Source organism: Vidua macroura, chromosome 8 (assembly GCF_024509145.1).
Source record: "Vidua macroura isolate BioBank_ID:100142 chromosome 8, ASM2450914v1, whole genome shotgun sequence".
In the NCBI taxonomy this organism is placed as follows: domain Eukaryota; kingdom Metazoa; phylum Chordata; class Aves; order Passeriformes; family Viduidae; genus Vidua; species Vidua macroura.
The window spans coordinates 8,087,517-8,114,820 of record NC_071578.1 but is presented as its reverse complement, the minus strand read 5'-3'; the positions used below and the strand labels follow the sequence as shown (position 1 = coordinate 8,114,820).

General features: G+C 40.6%; 1 protein-coding gene across 3 annotated transcripts in view; it reads right to left on the bottom strand.

Annotated features, from left to right (window-relative positions):
* ABLIM1 (actin binding LIM protein 1) overlaps window positions 1–27,304 on the bottom strand; it is a 144,536-nt gene that overhangs the window by 57,329 nt on the left and 59,903 nt on the right. For all 3 annotated transcript variants that reach the window (XM_053983491.1, XM_053983489.1, XM_053983490.1), the window contains exons 5-6: window positions 16,182–16,308; window positions 14,935–15,028 (exon numbers count right to left, since the gene is read on the bottom strand). In XM_053983491.1, the coding sequence (XP_053839466.1) occupies window positions 14,935–15,028; window positions 16,182–16,308 (221 nt within the window). The remainder of the gene's footprint in view (window positions 1–14,934; window positions 15,029–16,181; window positions 16,309–27,304) is intronic.

The following is a 27,304-nucleotide window of genomic DNA, read 5'->3' as shown; positions in this document are numbered from 1 at the left end:
CAGGACCAAAGCTGAGAATTCTTGTTACTTACACATTAACAGCAGGTGAGTACAAAGAAGGGAATTCCACTCAACTAAGAAATGTACCCACCGGAGCCCAAAGTGGCTGGCTAGAATCTTGTGGGTAGTACAAAGGAGCAGAGCAACTGCAAACACAGCTTTACTGCCTACTGCCAGGATTGCAGCATCATCCCTGTTTGCAGCATCATCTCTGTTAGGATCTTATGCTCAAGAAACCTAATCCCACTGACTGAATATGTAGTTAATCAGAAGCAATCCAGAAGAAATATATGTACTATATTTTATATTTTGTTAAGTTTCATTTGTATCTAATTATAATACAAATCTGTGAATTCATTGCCTTCATTACCCCTATTTTAGGTGCATATGAAGGCAAAATCCAGCATCCACCATTTAATTCTCTTTTAAACTCCATTTATTGCAAAGATTATTTTTTAATTCTGAACTCCTGAGCAGGAAGTATCTGACACAAATCCCTTCTGTATTTCTCAACAATGCTGGAATAGGTCCAGTTTATAAGTACAGGTGTGGGCTTTCTAGATCTTCTGTAATCTTTAGGTTTCACAAAGCATTAGATAAGTAAATATTCCTTTATCTTGTATGCATTTTGTCCAGCATGCTTTTTGACACGAAAAGATACTTCAGAAACTGAAGGACCTGCTTACAGCCATATTCATATTGCTGGAGTGGTTTGTAATTAGAATTAACCAGCAAAGCTACTTTACAGTAACTCCACCATAATGCCAAGGCCTTTCCAAACAGCCTGGTACTGGAAGAACTGTAATTTTGACTGCAGCAGCCAGGAAAAAAACCTGTGCTGACTGCAGGAGTGCAGTGTAGGTGTGCCGAGCTGTTCCAAGTGCCCCATGTCTGCAGCACGGTGTGAAAGCCATTCCAGCCCCAGCCTCCAGCCTGCTGAGAGCACAGCAAAGCCCTTGGCTTGGTTCAGTGCCGAGTGCCAGCCCTGTGGCACAAGGGAAGGGACAGCAGGGAGCCCTGGGAATGGGTTTTGGACCGGATACACACGATGTCCAATCTTCCACAACACCGGGAATCTCCCGCTTCCCAATCCTCCTCGAGTTCTCTCTCATTAGGGGATGAGAGAGCCACTGAGTTATCAGGAATATGGGAGCTGAGGAGGGAGACAGCACCCTGTTTCTCCTTCTAACTCTTCACATGAAGTGATTGTTGGTCCCTCGACCCCTTCCTCTGGCTGGACCTCGAATAACAGAGCCTGATGTTTGTGCATTAGCAGGTCACATCCACTGTAGCTGCATTTGCAGTGCTGAATAGCTCCAAAATGAGAGTAACTTGAACTGGAAAGAACTTCCTCAGTCAGTAGAAATACAGCTGACTCCAACCTGCTGAAATTTGGCTAGAAAATCAGTAACACACCTCCTCTGTATCTTAAAAAAAACTCAACAGAATTGCTTCACAAATCAGAAAGTTTTGCACCTGACAGCAGGCAACAAATACTGGACCTCATCCTAATAGAAAATCTTTTTAGCATTTTCAGAAATTAGCATATATCTCCAAACATGATCTGATTGCATGTGTGGACAAACAGAAATAGAGAGCAGTGTTAGATATGTATATGTAATTATACATGCATGTGGCATTTGGAAGGAACATACATATTCCTAGATCTTAAAGTAACCATAAAAGGAAAACCAAACAAGTTTTAAGACATTCTGCTGCAGGTCCAAATCCTAAGAACTGAGATAATATTAACTAAAGAGAAAAAAAAAAGAAAAGGCAATGACTAAGTAATTAAATTAGAAATAAACATAATTAATAGGAAAGATAAATTTACCAAAGAAATAACTAGGAACAGTATGTTTAAAGACAACAAAAATCTTTATTACAGCATGATGTGAAAAAAATAAACAGATCAGGCAAAATTCTCTTGTGAGCTGTAGATGAAAAATAATGAAAAGTGACATAGAAAAGGCAGGAGCATTCAGAATGGGTATCTTTAGGGTCTGAATTTGACAATGCCAATTTCCTGTTTGATATTGTTTATTGAACAAGATTTTTTTTAACAGTGTTTTTAACAAATCAAGATTTACAAATTATTCAAGACCTGAATAATTTGAACTCAAAGAGGCTTAAGGAAAGTGTAGCAAGGCATTGCTCAGACAGATGGCTCTGATAGCAGGGGAGGCTCTGCTGAGCCAGATACCTCAGAGATGACTTCCTTCAACCCACAGCATGAGGTACCAGTGGCCAAGGCAAGAATACAAAACCTCCCCTGGTAAATCTGCTGGTGACTCACAGGCAGTGCTTGTTTAAGCCATCTAAACCAACCAAGTATGTTCTAACAGACTGATATAAAATACCTGCAAATCGAGAAGGCAAGGCCCTGTGAGACTGAGCCATGGTCTGAGCCATGACAGAGGCAGTTGGGGAACATCATTAAAATCTCCCAATGAAGCCTGTCACCTGAAAGGGCCTGCTCTCCTGATCATTTAATGTATACAAAGAATATAAAGGAAAAGCAGAAAAAAAAATTTATAACACCGGTGGGTCCGTCCATGTGGATTTGCAGAAGGGAATTCAGTGGAGAAGCATCAACACAGGGTGAGCCCTCAGCTGTGATCCTGAAGGACTCCGAGTCAAATCATTACTCAGATAAAGGCTTCAGAGGGGACAATGATCACAATGAGAGACGATTAAAAGCAGAGGAAGGTTGGAATAGCAGGAATGAGTAGGAGCTTTTCAATTCCACTGAAAACTCTGTGGCATCAAAAAGCTGGAATTAGACCAATTTAACCTCAAAACAAAGTGAAGTTTCTAAAAAGCAAAGGTAATTGAAGCAGCATGAGGGAAAATTTTTTACCTTGCAATTGTTCTGTAGTTTTCATGACTGGGTAATTTCCCAAAGGATAAGCTTTCATTTGGTTTCTAGGGAAAAGCTCTGATTTTGAAAAGAGAAGGTCAAGCAAGATGACTTTAGCAGTGCTTCTGACCTTAAAATCCATTCCAATGGGCATTTCATAGAGAGAAGATTTTACAAATGCATCAGGCAGCTCCTAGGGAGCACAGGTCACACTGGAAAAATTTCCAAGAGAGTTAAATCAGTTCACTGAGACCTATCTTGGCTAAACAGCAAAATCCCTGCTATAGCAGGGGCCTTTCCAGCTAGAATGAAGCTTTGGCTGATCTGACTTGAGACAGCTCAAGTGCAAGGCCAGAAGTTCTGGGGTTGGGTGAGCTGCATCAGCCCCAAAATTGCTACTGACCCTGAGAGCTCAGCACTGTGGCAGGGCTCTGTGCCCTGGGGAAGGCTGGAAGAACAGGAAAAATTCATGTTAACTGTTCAATGGGCAAGTGCAAACCACTTTCTGACTGGTGAAGAAAGTGAGTGCTTGCGAGTTTAAGCAACTCACTCAGGGCCAAAATTAATGCTTCCAGCAGAGCCAGGCAGAGAAAAATTCTCAGAAAACCAGCCCTGGACACTACTAGACCTAAGTGTAGCCAATTTTCTTGTTCACCTCCCACAGAGCTGCCTTTCCTGTTGTCTGTCAGAAGGCTGACTGAGGAGCGATGCAAGCTTTGGCATGTGATTCAGAAAAGCCTGGGCTGCACTCTGATATCTGCACTCACTTCACAGGGAGTGTCCCAAAAACAACAGAGAAACAAGAGTTGCAAGGGCCAAAGGAGGGGAGTAAGCGACTAAACATGATGTGAAGCTCAGTACATCCACAGAAAACAACCAGAGAATATAAAACAAAAGTAGCCTGTGAGAAACAAAGTAGACAAGCAACATGCAATTTATGGCAGTTTGTACCACTGGAGACTGATGGATTGTTCTGACAGGGAAGCATCTTGTGTGGGAATTAAGCAGGGAATATTTTTTTCTATTAGTGACTAGAGCCTGCTCTTGTAAGAAACTGATCCTATTGCAACCAGTGTGATCTGACAATGCTTTAAAAAGTCTAAAGAATGGGGTTTTATCCTTGATTAACTGCAATGCTACCTACTACCTCTGGAAATCTCTTAGAGCAAGAGGTCACAACAAACAGATGACAGCCTAGGGAAAGGACAAATTTACTTCTAGTATTTTTCTTCCCAGTCACTCCACAACCATTCGTATCAGTTATGAGCCTGTATTTGACTACACCCAGACATTCCTCAAGAATTCTTGTTTTGTAATTCTGGCCAAAGCGTTAATGTTACACTAAAATTAAAATGGAAATAAGAAAGGACATCAGAGTAACCAGTGGATAGTTAGTGCAGAGAAATAGTTGACTCTTTTTCAAAAAGGATAACTTTGAATAAATGTCAGACCACCAACATGTACTGTCTAGAAGCAGAGCCTTTTCTTTCTGGCAGAAGTCCTTTTTTTTTTTTTCTATTTGTCAGTCTTCTAACTGCTGATATACATGATTTCCAATTACAGCTGCAAAACTATACAAGTATATTTTTGAATCCTTCCTGGCAGGAGTATCCAGAGTATGCATGCTGGAGCCAAGACACAGTAGGGATTTTACTCCCTATCTTGTTTACTTCAGCTTCATATAAAAATTAAGACTTCTATTTACCACAGAAAAACTATGCCCACAAATTACTGTGATGAACAGGAAAGAGCTGATGGACATAAAACAGAAAGGGATATCTAACAACATTTGCTGCCATTTGATCTTTCAACTGACTACAGCATCTCCATGATTTTGCCTCAACAGCATTAGTTCAAGCATGATGGTGAGATAAATCTGCTTGAAGTTTCTTACTGCCTCAGTTTTCACTCTCCTCACTCCTAGGAAAAAAGTTTCCAGCTAAGATGTAATTGCTCTACAGAACTCTGAGCAACAGCAAATTCATCTTTATGCATAACAAATCTCTCTCCAAATCCTACATGTAAAAGTCAATTTCTTAATATTTCAACTTGAAGTATTTACAGGAGTTATTTCCTTGACCTCTGCAAATCACAAAAATTCCCAAACCAGCTTCACAGGCAGTTTAAATGCCAGAGTATCTGCATTGCTGGTGATGAAAAGATGCATCTCTTACTGGGTGCTATTTTCCCTCTTAAAAAGAAAAAGGCTTTTAATGAATGTCACACATCCCAGATATCTATCCAAAGAGCTTTTAAAGCTGTATGATCTTCTAATGTAGCATAAGCATGTAATTAAAATCTACCCATCTTGTACTTCAGGTGGTCATTTCAAACATTTAATCACCCATAAAATACTCCCATTTCTTCATCCATAAAACCACCTGCTCAGTGAAGGCAGGTGTTAATGCTGTGGCCTTCAAAGTCCCTAGAGATTCCAAACATATCTTTTGGATTAGTATTTGTTTTTCTTAACTTTTCTTTTCCCCCCTCAGGAAAACACCCAGACAAAGCAGACAAAAGAGAGAGGTGGCTGAGTCCTCATGAAGTGAATGCTGAGCACAACACCCAGGTTGTACAAGCAGGTGACAGCTACAGACTTGCCCCAACAGGCTCTTCTCCACTTCTCAAATTTCGAACACGTTATTGCTGCATTCTTCCCAACAATTATTTTTTATGGGAGATAGGTGTAAGTTCTACCCTAATCTTCTGGAAGTCAGTTGTAAACTTTTCCCTGATAGGAAGACTTAAATCAGGAATTAAAAATGAAACATCAGAATCCTGCAAAAAATATTTCACCACTTAATCAATTTTTCATTGTGATCTCAGTCCAGGAGAAACAAAAAGTAACTGAAATAATTTCACATTGCTGCAGAGAGCACAGCCACATTCCCCTGGCACCACATCCCAATTGCCAGTGGGGCTGTGACACTGGAGGAACTTCTGGTTCAGTCCTAAACACTTTGGTGCAGGGATGATGACTCGTTTTATATCTCTTGTGGGTGATTTTGGCAGGTAGGACCAGCACAATGCAAAGGTTTAAAAGATGGACAGAAGAAGCAATGGGGGCCACAAAACAAAAATAGAGTATTATGTTTTCCCTAAAGGGGTCTGCTCCCAGAGAACAAGATGTGTTCTGCAGTACAACCAAGCAATGGAATTCTTAACACAGTTAGCTAACACAAATGACACACTCATCCAGGTAAGTTGCTCTTCTGCTAAAAGCTGCTATTTGTTCTGTGCACCTCCAAGACATGAAAAAGCTACTTATTTTGTCTGTTCCATGTTACTGGAATACCTGTAGTGGCTAATTGTCACAAAGGCTGTTAGTGGTGGCAAGAAACTTTGTGCTCATATAAATGCCTCTACTGAACTGTAATTGTAAAGAATTTTGACCAGTCTACTTAAGTTTTTTAGTAATATTTAGTACAGGAAACACACTAGAGAATATTTAACTAAATCAACAAGGTAGATGCTAAAGATGCTTTGCCAGGATATATAGATCCTAATCAGCAACACTGTGCTCACAAAAGCAATTTATAAAGATAAGCCATAATTTTATAAGCACCTGAGAGATTTCACAAATCCCTTTGTGGCAATAAGGAAGCTTTAATTGGTTATTTTTTCAAATTACTTGTTACAACCTGCTCTCATTATTCACCATCTTTACATCCTCTTAACATTCCTCCCCTTCCTATTGATGTTCAAATTGACTGAAGGATGGTTTCCAAACCACTGCTGGGAAGTTAATGCCTTGTGATTATGCTGCCATAGCAACTGAACTTCTGTTAGAGCTCCGTCAACTTCAGATACTTATAAATCAAGTCCTTCCCAACTACAGATACCCCTTCTGCCAAATTCAATCTTTTGATTGGGGGGGACCACTAAAATCCTGTTAGAAAGATTTTTACATCAATAATTGATATTATTTTTCTACAGGTATATTTATTCTAGATTTTTGATCTTGTGTTTGGTGTGGTGTTCTCAGTAATTACAGCAGGGTATTTATTTTTCATCAGGGAAGGGTATTCTAAATCAAGTGAGATGTATGCTGCTACTCAGCTACACAGGCAACCTGTTTGAACCATTTACCCATATTTTGAGTTATTATTAAACTTTTCATTTCCCTGCTTTTATCCAAACAAACCCCACATTAAGAAAAAAAAAAAAAAAACAGCGGTTCCACATTAACTGATAAAACACATTTCTCAGCAAAAACACAGGGAAACTAAAAACAAATGCTAATCTTATTTCTATACAAAAAAAATCTTCAAAGCAATTGAAAGAGCCAAGAAACTCTATAAAGAATTATTTAAGGTAGAGAATCGTATTGCTCCTCCTCACAGCAGCAATCAGTTGCAATCAGAAACAGCCCAAGCTCTGTGTCCTTCTCCTTTCTTCCTGGCAGTTTAAAATATGTGTAGCTGCACTCTCTTTATCTAAATCACGCAATTATACACAGCCTTTAAAAAAACATTCCTCCTGGTGCACAGGAACAAAAGTACAAGTACCCATTATGATCGCCCCGGCAAGCCATCAGTGCCATCACAAAGCTGCGCCCCCCTGCCCTCCCCCAGGAAAGCCGTGGCCCTTTCCAGTTCAGCTCTGGTTTCGCAGCAAGGGGTTTGTTTACCTTCCGAGAGGGGTTCTTCAGTCCAGGTCCATGTCCCCCTCAGCTCCCTTGGGGCTCAGGCAGGAGCACAGCGCGGTGCTGAGCAGAGCTGAGCCTGGAGCTGCACCCAGCCCGGAGCCGCACTCCTCCTCCTCCTCCTCCTGCACACACCCACCAAACCCAGCAAACAGCCCTCGCTGCACATCAAACCCAGCAAACCCAGCAAACCCAGCAAAGAGCCCTCCCTGCACATCAAACCCAGAAAACCCAGCAAACAGCCCTCCCTGCACATCAAACCCAGCAAACAGCCCTCCCTGCACATCAAACCCAGCAAACCCAGCAAACAGCCCTCCCTGCACATTAACCCAGCAAACCCAGCAAACAGCCCTCCCTGCACATCAAACCCAGCAAACAGCCCTCGCTGCACATCAAACCCAGCAAACCCAGCAAACTCATCTAACAGCCCTCCCTGCACATCAAACCCAGCAAACTTATCTAACAGCCCTCCCTGCACATCAAACCCAGCCAACCACCCTCCCTGCACATAAATCCCACCCGGGCTGCAGCTCGGCCATGCCGCTCTAAAAAAAAGGAAAAGCGCACCGGCCCCGGCAGGGGCAGGACCGTCCGTCACCACTTTTGTGTGTCACTGTTTGATGTCGACACAATTCACAACATTTTTCCCTTGGGGAGAGGCATCTGCTGAGGATGAACTCGGCACTCTCCACCTCTGGAAGTTATTAAATATTACTTCCACAGCTTCTGAAGAATTTAGACAGCCTCCTGGGTGTTAGCCTAGTTCTGTTACAGAGTTTCAACTGAGGTTGTATTCTAGCCCGATTCAGACTGATGCAGCCCTGTGCTGGGGCCACTTCCCACAGTGGTACCTGAATCCCTTTATCCTGTTTGCACATTTTGGAGTGAGATCATGCTTCAGGCACACTCCAGGAACACTGGATGAGTTTTCAATGGCCTCTGTGCTCTGACCCTATCTGATCTCTCCAAGGTATTTTCCATAATCAAAAAGATTCTCTGCTGTACACACCTGACTAAGAGGGCAAATGACCACAGCATGTGCTTCTGCTTTTGTTAGCATTTAATGGGATGTTCAAGCAACACAGTCATGTTTTCTCTTTTATTCTAAAGGCAGTGAAATTAAACACAAACAAAGCAAGTCACAGAACTAACAAATCATACACTAAACTCTACTGCTGCCTCTCATAGGCAAAAGGCTCTGTGGCCTTTTCCCTTGGCTTATTTTGGTGTGTGTAGATTACAGCAGTGACTGGGAGATTCTGTTTGAGAGCAAAGTCTCTCCCAAGCCTGTAAGACACGTAAAGCAGAAGATACCTAATGCTATGAAAACAGAATGGTAGTGCATTCTTCAGGGATATTATTTTTCCACAACTTTAATATACCACCAAACCTGTTTGGATCCATCCTATCATCAGTCTCTGTTCAATTGCTTCATTTATAAAAGTGTTTGAACTCTTACTTCACATCAACCTGCATTACCAGTACAGGTTGCATCATTAAAATCCAGTAAGTTAAATATTTTATGATACTTCCTGCATTATTGTTATGAAAACAGCCTTGCTAAATACTTTATTGGGCAGAAGAATATACGCTACTTTTTCATTTAACATTTCTGAATAGAATTGAAATAAATCTCAGTTTAAGAGATTCTCTACGTGGCTCCTCAATCTGGAAAGTGCTTTAAGAGCACAGGACCAAATACATGACTATACTGAAGTACCTAACTAAACTTTGTCCATGGATCTTTGCAGAGAAGGGTGATGTTTTCACATGAACTATGAGCCTAAATCTCCTTAGAATAGATTACTTAAACATGCAGTCTGCTGGGTATCTCTGAAAGTCAATCAACTGAAGCATCTGAATGCTAATACTCACATGAGCAGAGCTGCTGACATGGGGGAGTGTTTGCAGGAGGCAACACTTCCACAGCACACACAGACATTGTTCAAATAATTCATTTACAGTTTGTATGGGAACCAGCAAGGTTGTTCTGTGATGATATTTATTTGTTTATTTATTTAGTATTTAGAACAGACTCATTCACGTCTAAAGAATCAGCAGAAACTTCTATGAATTCCTCGCAGTACAGGTTTCTAAATCTAGCTCTGAAAACAACATCTGAAGAAACTTACAGGCTCTTCTAGGTCACATTCTTCACCTCTAAAATACAGATACAATTTTCTTAGACAAATTAAGCAGCTTTCACAGTTTGTTTTTCCCCTCGCATAATTAGTGTTATTTCTTTCTAACTTCAGAAGTCAAGGTGTGTCAGAATTGACATGTTTCAGAATTAGTTACAGAACACATGAGATCTTCTGGCAATTTAAGTAACAGTATATACAAGTACTAAACTTCATTCACGTTAAGCACCACATCTTAAATTACTACTCCTCTTTAAAATCAGGATCAGCTCAGCATAAATTACAATATCACAAACATATTTAGAACTTGACCTGACCTTGCAGTCTGAAATCAAGGGAACCTTCTGGTGGCCTGGACACTTTTCAGGTCCATCTGTGAAAATGGCACAGTGCCACTGCTTACAAGGTGGGGTGCAAGATTCAACAGTGCCCAGGAAGCAAACCCAGGGCAGGCAGCAGCCCCTTGAGCAGGAACTAGAGCTATGCACAGCCAGGAGAAATCACACAATAACCTTATAATAACTTTTTTTTTTCCAATTAATATTAAGCAAAAAGCATTATAAAAATAAATGCCATTATATGCCATTATAAAAATGCCATTATATGCCATTATAAAAATAAATGGAGTAGCAAGATGGTTAAGGCACTTGAGAGCAGATATATACATCTCTAAATCATGAGATTAAATCCTGTTCATATCAGCTACAGCTGGAAAAGGTGAAGATTGTAAAAATTTCAATCTTAGTCTTTTAGTACAATTTAATGCAAAATATCTACCTTTTTCTGCCCTCATGTCTTCTTTTGCAGTGCTAAAAGAATACTGCTTAGAAGTGTTGTAAGACATTTTAGATAAGCAAAAATGGAATACATGGATGATCCATCATTCTTTGAAGTCAGTTGGAAGTTTCTCAATGATTTAACATATTTTGAATTAAGCCCTGGAGTAGCAGTTATACTGTGTATGAAAAACACATTAGACAAAAAATCATTTAGGTCAACATCTTTCAAATGGCTAAATACATGGTCAAGTTTACTCAGATTTGTGGAGCTGCACAGAAATTTGCAGATTTAGGATAAGACAGGCATCTTTCAAGAGGCAAGCCCTGAAGCTATGAAAACCATTGCTCAGTGGGAAGTCTGTGTAGAACTCCTCACTCTCACTATGCTGTTACTGCCTGCTGAAAACATTTTTACAAGAGTTAATGGGAAAAGAGTAATTTTTCACAACTAAAGATTCCTTTCTGCTAGAGAAATCCAAGGAAGAGCACTGATCTCTGTTGCCTTGACAACATTTCCTGAAACACTCAAGCATTAAAGTATTCAGTATGCTCAAGAAAGTTGCAATATCTATTTCATATTGGACATTTACCACATTTATTGTGTTGGCATGCACTCATCTGTCATCTGTGAGCATTTGTCACAGACAGCAATGTGCCAAATAATACACAGAAATATCTGAGCTGACTTAAATGCACATGGTATGTTTCCTGCATATTTCCATGGCTACTGAAAGTTGTCACATCTATGGCCTAGAAAAAAAGAGCATTCTTCCATGGTTTGTGGATATTAGCAAAATAAGTCTTGTCTTTCTCCTAATGCATTTCTTAATTGAGCAAAGGGATCACCTCTACGGAGTGGCTGGAGGGAGTCTGTCCTTGAATCTCAGTCTGAACCCAAACCTTGGCTTTTCTCATGGTTTTTTTTTTGAGGGTGCTCCAGGGGCACAGCATTGCTGCTTCTGAGATGAAGACTCTTAGGTCCACATGAGGAGTGGCTGTCTCTCCTGCTGGCTGTTCATTGTAGGAGACTGAAAAATCTGACTTTCTCAGAGGTGCTAAAGCCATACTGATGGACAAAACAAGCAGGAGTTGCAAGTCTGAAATGTTGCAAAGAATCTCAACTTCTCTTTAAATAAAAATAAATAAATAAGTGAAATAGGCTTGTACGGGTAAAATAGACAGCACCAGCCTCTGAGAACCCAGAGCTAACTTTCATGTTTTCATCTCCCTTCAGTTTTTCGACAGATTGCCCTGGATATAATAAGAATAAGCAGAAAATTGGCTTGCTGTTAATCACTTCTGATCCATTAGAGGGAAGTGTTTGTACACAATGTACTACATAATTCCCTCCAACCACTTCTAATAATTTCTTTGGATGAAGATGATGAGATAGCATACTCTGCTTCTGACATAATGAATTATTTTATTGACAAATGAAATGTAACGATCAATATATTTACTACAGGACATTTGCTATAATAATTTTTATTAACAAAGGCAAAATACGAAGTGCTTTGGGTTTTTTTCTGACTGCATGTTAGTAGGCATAATTTGGGCTGGGCAGACATAACCTCTACCTAGACAATTCCTGTAAGGGTACTACTTCACACCAAGAATATGGTTTCCTTCTCAAGGGAGAAACAGCAGAACAAGAGACAACCCACATGATATAAATCATCAAAAATACTGAAATTTCCCAAAGAAACATTGCCAAAGAAAACAAAGAGGGAAGACAGTAATCCTTCTGTGAGGATCTCAAGCTTCATCTAAATTAAAACTTCAGGTGAACTGAAAGGTTCTGGATGACTTCCAGTGCAGGATAAGGAGACTGTTAATTGTCCTGCCTCAAACAGGTCTGCAGCCCTCTCTGAACTGTGGCTTCCTGTCCTGTGAATTATCTCCTGTAGCTGCTTCCGATCTCATCTCCATTATTACCAGAGGATTTATGTCATGCTCTGACCCCATCCTTTAGACGACCTCTGCTGCCCAAGGGGACACACGTGCTGACACATGATTTTCTCATGCTAGCTTTTGACTTATTAGTTCCTTGAGTCATATTTAGAGGCAGCATTTAGTACTGCCCCTTTGGAACTTTGTGCATCTCTGACAGTGAGGAGCCACGAAACAAGCCCACAGTTGTCATAAACTGCTCTGGTTCTTGAACAGTGGCTGCTCACCTGTATCTTCCAAACTTTTCCAGCACCACTTAAAAGACACAGAGTTGTCTGAATGTCTGTCCTGCATCTGCATTCCCAGATGATGCTTGGAGAACTTTTTAATCATGGACTATCCAAGCTGCTAATAGACACTGCAATTCAGTTAAGCCAGTGTCTGAATGGCCTCCCTAGCTACACAATGCTAATTTTTTTTGTGAAAATTTCTAATGACCTGGCCAGCCTACACCTTACAGACAACTTCTAGAGGCCGTTGAGGAGTTTGGTCTCAGTTATGTGCTAAGAACCACTGCTGCCCTCTGCTGCAGTATTTTGGGTTGTGTCTCTGATAACCAGTGAGAGCCATAAATATTCAAGTAAAATTTCTAGACTTAACCAGAACTGAGCACGCTTAATGTTTCCATTATTGACAAGATCATTCAAAAGCTCTGTTTCTAATTCATCAGAAAAGTCTGATGCTGCAAGGGCCAGGTTAAATAGAAAAAACTTTATCTTTTTATCTGATTTTGACTCTTAGAAGAGGGACACCCTTGCAAGAGTTTGGACATGCTTCCTTTCTGCAGCAAATCTATCTCATCTTCTGATAATAAATAGCCATAGAAGAATAAGAACTATGAAGTGAGAAACTCACCTTGGGGTCAAAGTGAGCACCAAGGTTCTGGGATACATCCCTGAATGTTAACTTAAAGTCTGATGGATAGCCAAGTGCCCGGTCAATTGAACTCATCTTTCCTTAGTCTCAGTTTATCCACTTCTGATGGGATGCAGCCCATGACCCCTCGAACAGTTAGGTTCCTTTCTCACTGATGCTAAGAAGAGTAACATGAGTGCAACCTTGCTATATTCACAGCTACTTCACAAAATGCTCAAGATACAAATAGTTTATTTCTTCCCTCCACAGACTCCAAAAACCCTTTCTTTTGTTATTTTCATCTGAATAGGTTGCATTGCTCATAAGTGAGAGCAACTGTCACGTACACCTAAAACAATTTTAGAATTATCTTATGTTTCCCTATCTCACAAATTCAATTACTTCTCTCCTGCAGTGCTTCCTGCACAGCATTGCAACTATGGTGTCTCCAATACACAATGCTAAATTGCAAAAACTCATCAGTAGACAGGAACAGATAAGCAGATGGTGGCAGGTCAGAAGAAGAAAGCCAGAGACACAGCCTTCCTACTCAGGGGAAAACCCAGGCTGCTCTCAGCAATTATCTGTGCATGTCTCCAAAGGAATTAGATACACATTTCAAAGGAGACAGGCTGAGATCTGGCTCATGAAAGAAGTGTGCATCCTTCCAGTGCATCCTCCAAATGCTCAGGGTGTCCACACAAGCTCTGAGTCCTTCATGGTGACTGGTTCATATTCTGAATGCTGAACCAGAGAAACCTCCACAACAAAAACCACAATAGCATTTTATGTCAAACCTGAAACTTGTTCCAATAGGGCTGACACAGTCTTATATGTGTAGTAGATGGGACACAAAGAAGGGAACTTGTAACACACTTTCACTTGCAGCTCCCAGCTGTTTTTATTTTTTGTGACACTTTCAGGTTTATTCTCAGTTATTTACTCAAAAACATATACTCCAGCTCCTGACCTGAGCTCAAGGCTTAGGTTCTTTCCACTAAGCAGAGTTTCCTGCAGGGACAGGAGTTTTGTTTCTCATATCTCAATGACAAGGAAGGTCCTTTGTGTTTTGGCCCCTTAAACAATTCAGTCATGACACAGGAATTCAAGCATAGTTCAAGGGTTCCAGCTCAAAGGGGACTTACCAGAGCCATGAGAGATGGAGGTTGGTGCTGACATCTCTAAAAAGATTTGATGGGTTTCAATGAGGACGTTGAGGACTCCAAATAAGAGTCAGCAAAGGAGATTATTCAGATGGTTTCTGCCTTCTCATTTCTGAACTCATAATTTACCTCTCCAGCACATTTCTCCCTCTCACCTTCTCAGCATCATTCAGATCATGTATAAATCTCATGTGGTAAGTTCTGACAAACTTATGGTTACCAAAAGTGATTCCAGTACTCAAATTACTTCTGTAAATATATCAAATCTGACAGGGAATAAGCAGTGCAATGTGCTTTGCAGATCACCATTAAGAGAGAAAAACAGAAACCACAGATCCATAGAAACTAGTACAATTAATTCTATATCACACACTTTTCCTGACTGCAAAACTAAAACACTGAAAATAATTCTGAAAATCAGCAACTTTGTTCTAGAATCAGCAGGAAGCCTTTCTATGAGGATTTTTGTATTCTCTGCAGTTATGTGAGAACATAATGGGTGGCTCAATTCTTCATAAACTCTAGTTCACAAAACACCTACCTCTAGGACTTTCCCAGTAATGAACTGGTGACATGCTTCACACTTGACTCCAAAAAGAACTTGGTAGTCCTTTTCACAGTAAGGAGCACCATCTCTGAAAAAAAAAAATCATAAATTACAAACCACTTCTTATTAAACAGGCTACAGCATGACTTACTCTCTTCATTTGTCTTCAGTTTGGAACTCCTACACACAGACCCAGGTAAAAGGGGAGAGTTCAAGGGAAACATGTTGTAGTACAAGAAACAAAAATCATATTCTCACTAATGCCTCTTAGAATTATTCCTTAAATTTCCATCAAGAGAAGCCATCCAGGACAAACTACTGAAATAAACCTCCTTCTTTAGAGCAGACTCTCTACACCTGCAGATGGTACAGTTTCAGGGAATCAGTGTAACTGTCGCTGGGATTAGAGGAAATCACAGTCTATCACATGCAGACAGTTTTTGTTCACTTTAGGGAAAAAAAAATCTTTGGTAGGCTGCAAGACTATAAGCAGTTACTTTTAAGTGTAAGGTAAGGTAGTATTTTAGTGTGAACGAGGAACATACAGTAAAAGTGGAAACACTAGTCAGCCTAGGAGCATTTCTCAGGCATCAGATTTTTTTTGAGAAATTACAGATGCTGCTTCTTATAAATATTATACACACCAGAATGACAGGTTTGTGAAATGGACATTGTTTCCTTATTTTTGTCTTTGCTATATGCTTGAAGGGGTAAAAGAAATGGTATCTTCATTTCCTATCTTTTATCATTTCTCTATTCTCTTCCTCTACACCTTCTTCCACTCAAAACTCTCTTCATTAGTTTCTTATATGAAGATGAGAAATACAATGTCAGGTCAACCACACCATCACATTTACTCTATTATCTGGCAAAGGCAAGAAATGAACAAATTCCTACTTTTTTTTCCTCAAAATCACATGTTGGAAAGCAAAATGACACAATGCTTTATCTGGCCACTACAGAAAACACGTGCAATAAACCACCTAATTCTCTATGGGAATGTGGAATCACACCTCTTTCAGACTGGTATTAAATACAGACTGGTGTCATTAAACGAGCTTTCAGTTGTACTTTGCAGTCCACTTTCCCAGCTCAGCTCTCACTGGGAACAAAGACTTTGTTGTATATGAAAAGGTGGTCAAAACAGGACCTCCAGATGTGATTTTTGCTGCAAGCTCCTCTCTGCTAGCAGCTAAAACTGTGCCAGGAGTTCATAAGAGAAGCAGACAGAGATTACTCACTTGCTGATGTATTCCCCAGTTAGGACCTTCCCACAGGCCTTGCACTTAAAGCACCCCAGGTGCCACTGCTTATCCAGGGCTAGCAGTGCTTGTCCATTTTTGATGTCTCTTCCACAGCCAGCACAATCTGCAAACAAGCAAACAGATGCATTTGTTGTCAGCTACTTGGTTTATTAACCTTAATTAACTGCCCACCTGTCACAGCATTTGGTAGCCAAAGGGACGAACTGCACAGCAGTGCAAAGGTACATCTTCCTTTCCTTAAACCCTTCCCAGGTCCTGCACAAAGACTCAGTCTTTCTCATTACAGACATTCTCAGTAGAAGAGGGAAGTACTTCTGTTTCTCATGCTGCTTATGATTCAAAGACCACCTGGCAAGCTCTGTACAAGCTCTTGAGATTCTGTCAGGAACAAGCTGCGAGAAAGTCCTCACTGCACAAAGTTCCTCTCTTGTACAGCAAGCAGTGTCTGTGGTTTTGCTTTAGCAACACCCTGAGAGCTCGCACGGAGCTGAGCGAGCAGCGCCAGGACTTGTCCTGTCCCCGTTGGGTGGCAGCAGAGCCCCGCGTGTGGCACAGGGAGCAGGGCACACACCCGCCTGCAGGGACAGCCCAGGACACTCATCTTCCTCCAGGACACTCATCTTCCTCCAGAACACACACCTGCCTGCAGGGACAGCCCAGGACACACACCCTCCTGCAGGGACAGCCCAGGACACTCATCTTCCTCCAGGACACACACCCTCCTGCAGGCACAGCCCAGGGCAGGGCTGACAGCCCTGTCACTGCGGTGGGGGCTGCAGGGAGGGCGTGTTGCCACCCACCCGCAGCTATGGGAAGCCGAAGTTCTCCTGGTCTCTAACTGGCAAAAGGACTCTGGCTCAGGAGTTTTGGTACTTTGCTGGTAGTCACTTTTCACTGCAATCAATCCTGGAGGACCCTGATGGCAGAAAGGGAACCAGAAGCACTCTGTCCCAGGGGTGCCACAATGTCTCATGTTATATCAGAAATCTCTAGCTCGGCTCCAAGCTTCCATTCCTCTCCCTTCAAACATAAAATACTCAAAAAGATTTCCTGTTAGGGAGCAGTCCAGCACACGGTAAGATCTGAAGAGACTGATGTGGCAGACAGCACTGAACTGCAAGGGTTGTGCTCTGTGCCCAGCCTCAGGGGACAGAAGGATTGAGGGAGGGGAGGGCCTGGAAGCCCAGTGAAGTGGAAAGGGAATGCCCATCCACTGAGGCACTCATGGAAGCCACAGAGACAGCCTGGAACAAAAGATTTTCCAGATATTACTATCCCCAGACTTGGTGTTCCCTTGGTGAATGCCTGAAACATGAACAAATCACAACAAATTGAGACAAACAGAACTGAGCAATGTGAGTTGTTAAAGCCCAGGCAGCAGGGAAAATATCACCCTGGCTCCAACACTCAAGCTGACTGAGCCCAAAAACTTCCATCTCCTCATGGGATTAAGCCCAGGCAACACCATGCCTTGCAAAAGGGCAAGTCCAAGTTTATTATCACAACTGATAATGAGAGCAGAGTCAGTCCTTTTGACTAAAGGGCATGACTTTTGTTTGTTGGATAACGGGCCAAAAGAACCCCAAATATGTGCTGCACATTCCTGCTATCCAGGAATCCACCACTGCATGTCCCTCTTCCTATCAGCATTCTTATTCTCAAATCCCCTAAAAAAGGAGGGGAGGGGAACTAAGCACGGTGGTATCTTGTAACAAAATGCGAGTCACAGACTTTTGGTACAACTTGGACTTGAAAAGCAGCCCTGAGATGTCCTAATACCAGGACTTTGCTCTAGAGGACATATGTTACAAGCTGAAATCATGAAATGACAAGGAGTGACACCACGTAATGTATCCCTCTGCTCTGCCATGACAGCTGAAGGCCCCATGCCAGTCTGTGATGACAGCAAAGGCTGGAACGGGTCACCAAGGGAGGCTCTGGAATTTCCAGCACAGGGCTGAGGAAGGGACAAACACGTGTCAGAGTGGCTTTGGCATGCTGATCTCGCCTTTGGTTTGGGGAGGATACTACATCATCTCTTGAGGTCCCTTCCAGCCCTCATTTCCTTAAGCTAAATCTGAAACCATGCAACATGACTTTGAGAACAAATGAGATCCTTCCACAGTCCCAGTGGCTGCTGAACTACAGTTTTAAAGCAGCACCCATTTCTCAGCTCCCTAGCACTACTGCTTCCTCCTGGTGTGCCAGCTTCCACAGCCAACCTGGGGCCTGGCACACTGTGATGCATTCCCTGCTATTTTCCCTCAAAAAAATCTGCTGTATTTTCCATGCTGTTTTAATTTTTGTCTGGGAAACTTCAGTGAAGCTGAAATTTCCATGAAGCTGAAATTTCTCAGAAATTGAATCAATAAAGAGATTTTTAAAACACTTAATTTCCGAGGCAGTGGGAATAGAGAACCTGCCTTACACAAAAGGTCTACCTAGTCCAGCATCTTTATTGATGCCAAAACCAGATACATGGGGGAAGTAGGGATCCATGGAGTACCTCTGACTGTTTAATTGCTTCTTTGTAAGCCAAAGTCACAGTAAGTCTGAGCACCAGACTTAGCATTGTGCTCATGTTTAATACCTGGGGTTGGCAGCATCCTTTTATTATTCTATAGCACCAATGACATCTACACTCTTTCTGGGTTCCTTGAAGTGTTTTGCAAAAGAAAATTAACATCATTTCCATTCTACTAGTACAACAGACACATTCAATGTCTAGAAGCAAAGTAAACTAATAGCCCAGTGCTGCTGTATTAGGCTGAGATGGCTTTTAAATAAATCTGATTTTAATTCTGACAAAACTGTTGAGTATATACATGAAAAGCATGCAATTATTATCTCCTAAAATAGAAAGTGAATAGGGCTGGGCTGGGCTGGGCTAAGAAAAGACCATTTGTTCATCCAAATTCTACAAATAAAAACCATTATGATCTCAGGCCTGCATGAGGCACATCTAAGCCCTTGGCTGAATGTCATCAGTGTATGCAGGCAGGATCTCAGTACCACATTAAGCACAATCTGTATCTGTCTAACCTATAACTAGCACATGCTGCGAATAAAAGCGCTGTGAGGTAAGAATAGTGGTCCACAACCATATGCCAGAGCAGACTGGAAAACCTGACAGTCTTTCCCCAGTTTGTGTGCAATGGTTCACACCATGGTGCTCTCTGGTTTCATACCTGGTCTAACACACTGCACCGCTTGAATATGAGCTTTCTTGCATTTTCTTTTTGCCATATCACCTGGATTCTTCCTTACTGCCATTCCTTGCACATCACACATCCAGCAGTGCCGAGATAACAAAGAGGAGGAGGCAGACAGTGCAGAGTGCTGGTTAACATGCAGAGAGAGCAGTACAGCTCCCTGATGCACTTAGATGTATGTCATATTTGACATGTCTGGGTACAAAAGAAAATGCCTGGACAAAAGAACTGTGCTGTGGAGTCAGCCAGCCCAAAAGCATGGGAAAGTAGGGGGACAGGGCACGTCACTATAATATAATATATGACTTAGACCTCCACTCTCCCACCACCTTTAGCAGCCCCACTAAAAGACACAGGTCAGGCTGAGCTGCCAGCCATGACACCTTGCTTGTAAAGATATGAGAAAATGTGTTTCCCTTTTTAGCATCTGCACCACCCCAGACATCCAGGAGTGAAGCATCCTGCACAGCAAGCCATTTGTCACTGTCTAAATTAAGCAGTGGCTTTTCTGCCTTTGCCTCCCTCCCCTGCTCTCAGCCAATAGTGCACAGGTGAGCTCAGAGCTGATGCAGCTCTGGGATTAACCCTCAGCACACAGAGTGGGACTTTACTCACTCCCATGTGGATTGCTTTACAAATTTAATAGAAAATATATCTTTATCCCACATTCTCTGCTCATCCCATAAGATTTTTGAAGGAGAAACCATCTCTATGTGCTTTTGTCCTAATAAAGAGGGATATGCAAAGTCATGTGAATGATTACACCAACTCTGCTTCATGCAGGGTCAGCTCTGTGAACAAAGCTAATAGCAGTCAGATTTAATTAAGTCACCAAAGAGTTCATTTCAATCCTGATGGCCATCAGAAGCACATATCTAAGAGATAAAGTCTGAAGCTACCACAACCCCCCAGGTCACAGGTATTTTGTACTCTTATTCCACTCCTTGTATAAAACATTGTATAAAACATTGATACATGAGCTTTACAAAGACAGCACCAGCAGGGTTCTGTTCTGAAACAGGAAAAGCAAGGAAGAATTGGGGAGGGGGGGGGGGGAGATTTTTGTTATTATTTTAATACTTAGAAGAAACAATAAGTTTTCATTGAACTGACACAGAAATACATAGTCAAATATAGCTGGACCTAAAGAGCCAGTGATTTGGAAGTGATGAAAGAGGCAAATATTATCAGTGGAGTTAAGGTCAAGAAATCTCTAAGTATAAATGGCTCTTAGTCACCTTGAAAAGCAACTTATATCCCAGTAATTCTTCTGTGGCAATTTGAAGATTGTGCAATTACAATTTCTCATAGAGGTGGGGAGACCACAGTTTTTTCTCAGTCACCCTTTAACAACAGATCAGGCAACGCCTTCTAAAGCCTTGCTTTAAAATTGAAAGGTTTGATGAAGTCATGCAGGCTTTTCCAGATCTTCAAGATATTTCTGCCAAGGCTAAAAATACAAATTCACTATGTTCACAGCATGACAAAGGTTTTCAAAGTTTAAAGCAGAAACATTTGGTGGTCACTGAGGCTGTGATAAGTTCTGGAAGTCAGAGCAGGGCATACAATATTGGGAATTTTACATGCCGGATTTGAGTCTGAGCATGTAACTCAGGAAATCTGCTGCCAAACCCATTCTCTTTGCCACTGCAAGGATGGGAAATGTTTGTCAGAACAAATTCACTACTGCCCTTTTGCTGAAGGCAAAACAAACCCACATAGGCAGCCTTGTGCTCCTGAAATCTAACAATAAGAGGCTGGGCGCATACAATGGAGGGAAATAAATTTCCCATGGGAAGTGCAGTATAGCTTTGACAGTTTATTATAAATGGCAAGTTGGGAAAAACTGATACTTTCAAAACAAGTAGTTAGAGAAAATAAAACTATTTTAGTTGATTAAATAGGGAAGGAAATCCCAATGGCATGAACTGGCATTCTTTGCTTGCAGCACAACTCCCTGGAACCATCTGAGTGCCCAACACTGACTTGTCTTTTTAAGAAACACGTTGTTGTACTTCATGGATGTATCATTTGACTAGTGCTGTCCCCCAGAGGCCAGTATGGGGCCCAGTCCTGTTTAATATCTTTATTCATGACCTAAATTGCACCAGGGTAGGTTTATGTTGGACATTAGAAAGAATTTCCTCAGAGAAAGTGTGATTAGACACTGGAATGCACTGCCTGAGGAGGTGCTGGAGTCACCATCCCTGCAGCTGGTTAAGGAAAGCCTGGATGTGTCACTCAGTGTCATGGTCTGGTTGACACAGTGGTATTGGGGCATAAGCTGGACTCAATGATCTCAGAGCTTTTTTCCTAAATGATTCTGTGATTACTGTAAATTGCTGTTTCATCACCTGATTTATTTTGAAATGATTCAGAAGGTTGAATGCTCTTCCCCACCCCCAGTTGGGTTTGTATTGATTTAAGTGTTTAACAGAGAAAGACAGTTCCTTATTTCCACATCTTTCTACTCCTCATTCCCAAAGGAGACCAAACCAAATGACCTTCTGCCACGTTACTCCAGCCAACTGTCCCTGAAAAAATTATCACCAAGTTAAACCTTTTTCCACTGCATCAATCCCAGTTCCTTCTTCAACCCAATCTTTCAAACAGGTATCTGAACTGAGAATAAGAGGGTGGATGAAACAGGAGGAAGAAAGACCAAACATGCTACACACAGTGAAAGAGTTTTTAATTGTCCTATTAAGGAAAGATAAAGCTTTTGGGTTTCTTTCCATCCCAGCACCCCCAGAGCCCCACCTGTAAAACTACTCTAAAGGATAAACCAGGGCCAGGTACATATAAGCTGAGGTCAGTCTTTTATCCCATCATTTCTTCTACCACATTTCAGTACTCAGGTAGCTCCTCATTCCCACAATTCCCACTCACGGTGCCCCAAGGGAACTGCACCATTATCTCAGAGCTTCATTGTTTAATACCCAGTTCATGATAGCACATTGTGTCTCTTCATTTGCAGACTATTTTGGATAATTTTCAGCTGTTACTTTTGGAAAACAAGCAATTCCAACAGGTGCAAACTCCCCAAAATAGGAATGAAACTTATGACAACCTTTAGGAAGGTGTTTATGTCCTTATAACACATGGCAAACTAAGGTCTGGCTAACAGCTAATTCACTTTTCACATTCTTTTGAAGTGACCTCTGATTCCTGACTTACTACCTGGCAGGCTTTCTGAACATGACAATTCCCAGATACTCCTGTCCCTGGGGATCTGCTCTATAGTTGTGTTCTCCAAGCTAGTGATCCCTCCTCATGCAACACCCATTTACTGAGGAATTCCTTGCACCTCCCCCAGAACTTCCTTTGGAATTAGCTTTGGAGTAGCATTCCTCCAGTAAAACCTGGGACATGAGCGGGTTTTGATTTCCAAGTTCAAGACGGGGTTACACACAGGCAAGTAAGAACTGACACATATTTAGTACTGTCCAACTTTCTGTAACACAAAAGCATCCAAAAGAAATGGGGAAACTGGACGGCAAACACCTTCCTGAAGAACAGTTATTTTTTGAAAGGAATTTTCTGGCAGAAAACTCATAAATCAGAAATTTCCTGCCCTGCCACAACTATATTTTAAATACAGTTGCTCTCTATCACCCAGAAGTTCAGTTTCTAACAAAGCTTCTACACCTCCAGAGAAGGATTGAACACAGTTTATCAAGCAGCATTAAAATACCAGTCCTTATAAACTAGGAAATAGCTGTGCAAATGGAGGCTACTTGAGTAATTTACCCATTTTTCTGAGTGAGGATATAAAGTGAAATAAAATGAATCCTAGAAAGTAATTCAAATTATGAAAATGCTTCAAAAACGCCAAGCATTCTTCAGAAGAATAAATCATCTTGAAACAATAATACAAATTGGCCAGTGTCATTAAAAGAATTGCATATTCTTAGGCACAATCGAATGGCTTTTGCCAGAAAGGAACTCTGCTTGGGTTTGCATAATTTCTTGAACTTTTATCATGTCATGAACGTTGATTTGCTTCTTTTATTCTTAGAAGGGGGGATGGGGTAAAATTTTAGACTCACTGTATGTATTAAGTCATAAATGTAGCTGCCCTGCAAGGTTATTACAATCAAATTCAGACTAAAGAAATGGAGAATTAAACAGAATGACATTTTAAAAATAGAAGATTTCATTTATTATCTGAGTTTAAAGTTTTCATTAAATCAAAGTTAAAAGTGGGATCTGAAAACACAGGGAAAAAACTTGCTTACCTTTTCTTATTTATGAGCAAAATTAGGGTATACAAGATGTGCCATTTTCAAAAATTTTTAAGGTCATGGTGATCCAAAGAAAATAGTTTTATAAGCTACAGAGTCTTGAAAAATACAAATTCCAAAGCTGAAATATATTGTAATGCATTTACAGACTTCATGTGTCTAGCAAATTTCTTAAAGTAAAAAATATCTAGAGATACTTTATTCATTCTAAGTAAAATTTCAACTTTCATTCTGATAGAGTTTGACAACTCATTAGCAAAAATAGTTAGGGGAAAATACAGATGTTAAATAATATGATGACTTTATGCAGAGCTATATTAGTTTAAGTAGACGTGTACAGATATGAAGTACCCTCATGTTTATCAATTAGTATTTTATAATTAAAAATCTAAATGTAATCCACAGTTACAATCAGTCAGTCTAATCAAGATTTCCTGGGTTATTGAACAAACCATTATTAAAATCAATGATTTAAATCACTGTTTGGAATCAATCAACAGTGTTGTCCATAGTATGCTTTTATTCTATTGTAAACAGAAAAAGAAGAGATATGGGACAATGTGTGCCCCTTCTGTCAAGTTCCCCAAACCCTCAACTGAATCTCCAGTAGCCGAACACAGGCTTGAATGCCACAGAGATATGGGAGTGCTTCTGCTCATGTAAACAGACAAGCCAAGAATGAAATGAGAAAAATGTTGTGTTACAGCACACAAAAAACATTAAATCTTAAGGCTCGAAATTTTAAAAAATTTAAAAAAATTAAAATTAAAGAAATTAAAAATTAACTTTTAAAAATGCATGTTCACAACCACAACTGTTGAGCCTCTCTAAGTTCCCCAGGGCCCTCACTGAAGTTATGGATATTGTGGGTGAATATTCCTTAACACAAGTGAGCTCAGTGTCTCACACAAGGCCCATCTCCATCCGTGCCAAGTACCTGTGTAGCTTTGACACAGTGTAAAATTGGAGAATATTTCCTAAGAATAAGCTCAAAATCATGTGTTGGATGTTGCTCAACACCTTTTAAAATCACTGCAGATCTCTTGTTTAGCAACAGTCAGACAACTTTCCCCTGCACTTTTAAATTCTCTATGGAATTGAAGGAGTACTCAGAGAGATCCAGGAAAAAATTATAAAGAACAAAAAAAATGAAAAATTAGACAAATGTGGCCAAGCAGTTACAAATCCAAGCTGCAGACTTTTCCCAAGAACTATGATTAAAAGGAATTTTGCATCCATTTTAGTTAATTTCTAATGGAGAAGTTTGTGATGCTCATACATCAGCTCTGACATTACTTTTGGCAGCAATCACTTATATTTTTATCTAATGAAAGGACAGTTATTCCTGACTATAGGACTGCATTAAGAATTAAAGAGCCTTTAAAGGAGGACTGCAAAGTAAATTTGCTTCTCCATTTTGATGTTCTGTTGTTTCAAATACAAGTTCACTTTCATGCCACTTTCTGGGCAGTGAGACAAAAGATAGCTCCTATTTTTTCCTTCCCACCTCCTCCTCCTTCAGCAGGTATGGTATGTTGGTTCTTCTTTACTTCAGTATTACCAGACCCTTGTTGGAAGTTTCAATTATTTACTGGCAACTTTACTGCCTGCATCTTTTTCAAAGATATAAGGCTATTGAATAATTAGCAAAGACACCTTTTTCCCACAGGTCCATTAAGCTTCTTATTTATATCACAATAAAGCAAAGATCCCCAGTTGTGAGGCCAAATCCAAGCCTGCAGACTCTGTACTGATAGGCATGAAAGTATTTGTCCCAAAGAGCTGACATTCTTTGAGCCAGAACATAATGTGCAAAACAGACAAGGACAAACACACAAAACACGATGTGAAATCTCCACGTGGACGCCGGCTGGCTGGGGAGCAGCTGCACCAAGGATTATTCACGCACATGGAACACTTTTGTGGCTCAGTTTGAAAACTCTGGTCTTAACTCACAGGAGAGACTCTTATAAAGAAAGGGAAGTTGAAATATCTTCCCTCTGCTCCTTTCTAAATTGTATCACCACTGGCATTTATAGGACACAAGTATCTCTTTCGCTGAAAAGAAACAATGGTGAAAGTCTTCCTCATCATTTCGAAAGATGAATTTTTCAAAATGAAAACTCCTGTTAGGTGATTGTAATGCTTCAGTTTCTTTTGGCTAGGGGGGGTTGCCCCAGAAAACACACTTTTCACTTGAAATGCAGTTTCTTAGCTAGTTCATGGACATCACTAAAACTGATCCAACCTTTGAGCAAAAAGATAATCAGAAATAACTAAAACTTCCAGACCAGCACCCAGATAAGGAACCAACAGAGAAAGGGCTCAACCTCAGGTAGAAAATGACACGGCATTCTTATTACAGAACTAATTATTGTGAAAACAGTGAATTTCCCAAGGGAAAAAACCTCAGTTTGAGGAAGAGGGACTAAACTATATTCAAAGACATGTAGTCTCTTCTGGATTCCAAAGATGATGCCTGGGCCAGAAGAGTGCTGGCTCGAGCTCCACAGCCTGCTGGCACCACCTCCTGTGCCTGTCCCAAGTAGGGGGATCTCTGTACAACTGCTCTGCTCTCAGCTGCACTTCTCACAACACCCCTTGTGTGCTCAAGAAAAAATGGAAGCCAGTGTGGTACTTTTTAAAAATGAAGGATGACTAAACTGGAGACTTTTGTTTTCAAAGTCTGCATTAGTTCATTTACCAGTTGCCTTGGGGAGACTTCACTGATAAAATGCCCTAATGGAAGGCATTTTATACAACTGCGCAACTGCAGAGTTGCAGTTTTGCCCAAAATTTAGAAATAACAGGTGCCTGCACAACTGGTTTTCTGGAGAGACAACGTGAACCTTACACACAGTGCATTACCATGCAGCCAGAACACAACAGAGAGTAGAAAGGACTAAAGACAGTACAAACCAGGCAATCATGATACCAAATACAAAACCCTGGGCACTGTTTAAAACACAAATAGCAATTACTGGGATACATTACTGCATTACTACTTTTTTGGGCCCCAAAATAAAAAATTTCATGTCTTTGACAGAATCTTGAAAACCCTGAACTATCCAAGGCATCAACACCTCACTTTTAGTCAGTGTTATCTACTTGTCCCCTGTTTCTGTGCTGCTCTACATCTGTCCCAGTCACTTTGCTTTATACTTCACATGCCATTTATCAAGCTGTCATATGAAATAAAACAATAACAAAACCAAACACCACTCATTTCATTTGCCTGCAAAGTGATTTACAGGTATTTGTTATTAGATTTCCTGCTGAACGAAGATTCCAAAGTTAGTGCACTGTGTATTTCTAGCAGTAGCCAAGGAATAGGATTGATTAAATTATAAATTATGATTATTCTACAGTATCTGAATACTGAAGAAGACTTTTTTAAATTTACAATAAATGGAGTCACTGAAATGGCTCTTCAAGAAAATAGCTATAATTTCAAGTAACACATGTGCAGTGATAAAAATATATTACTAATATAAATAAGGTAAATAAGTACTGTGGCCCCAACTAATACTAAAAAAAAAAAAAAAAGAAAAGTAATTATTTAGTATTCTCTATTCTCTCATCTGATTTTCACTGCTGTGCACTACAATAGAGTGTAACAATATTCAGATTAATGTTATTCAAT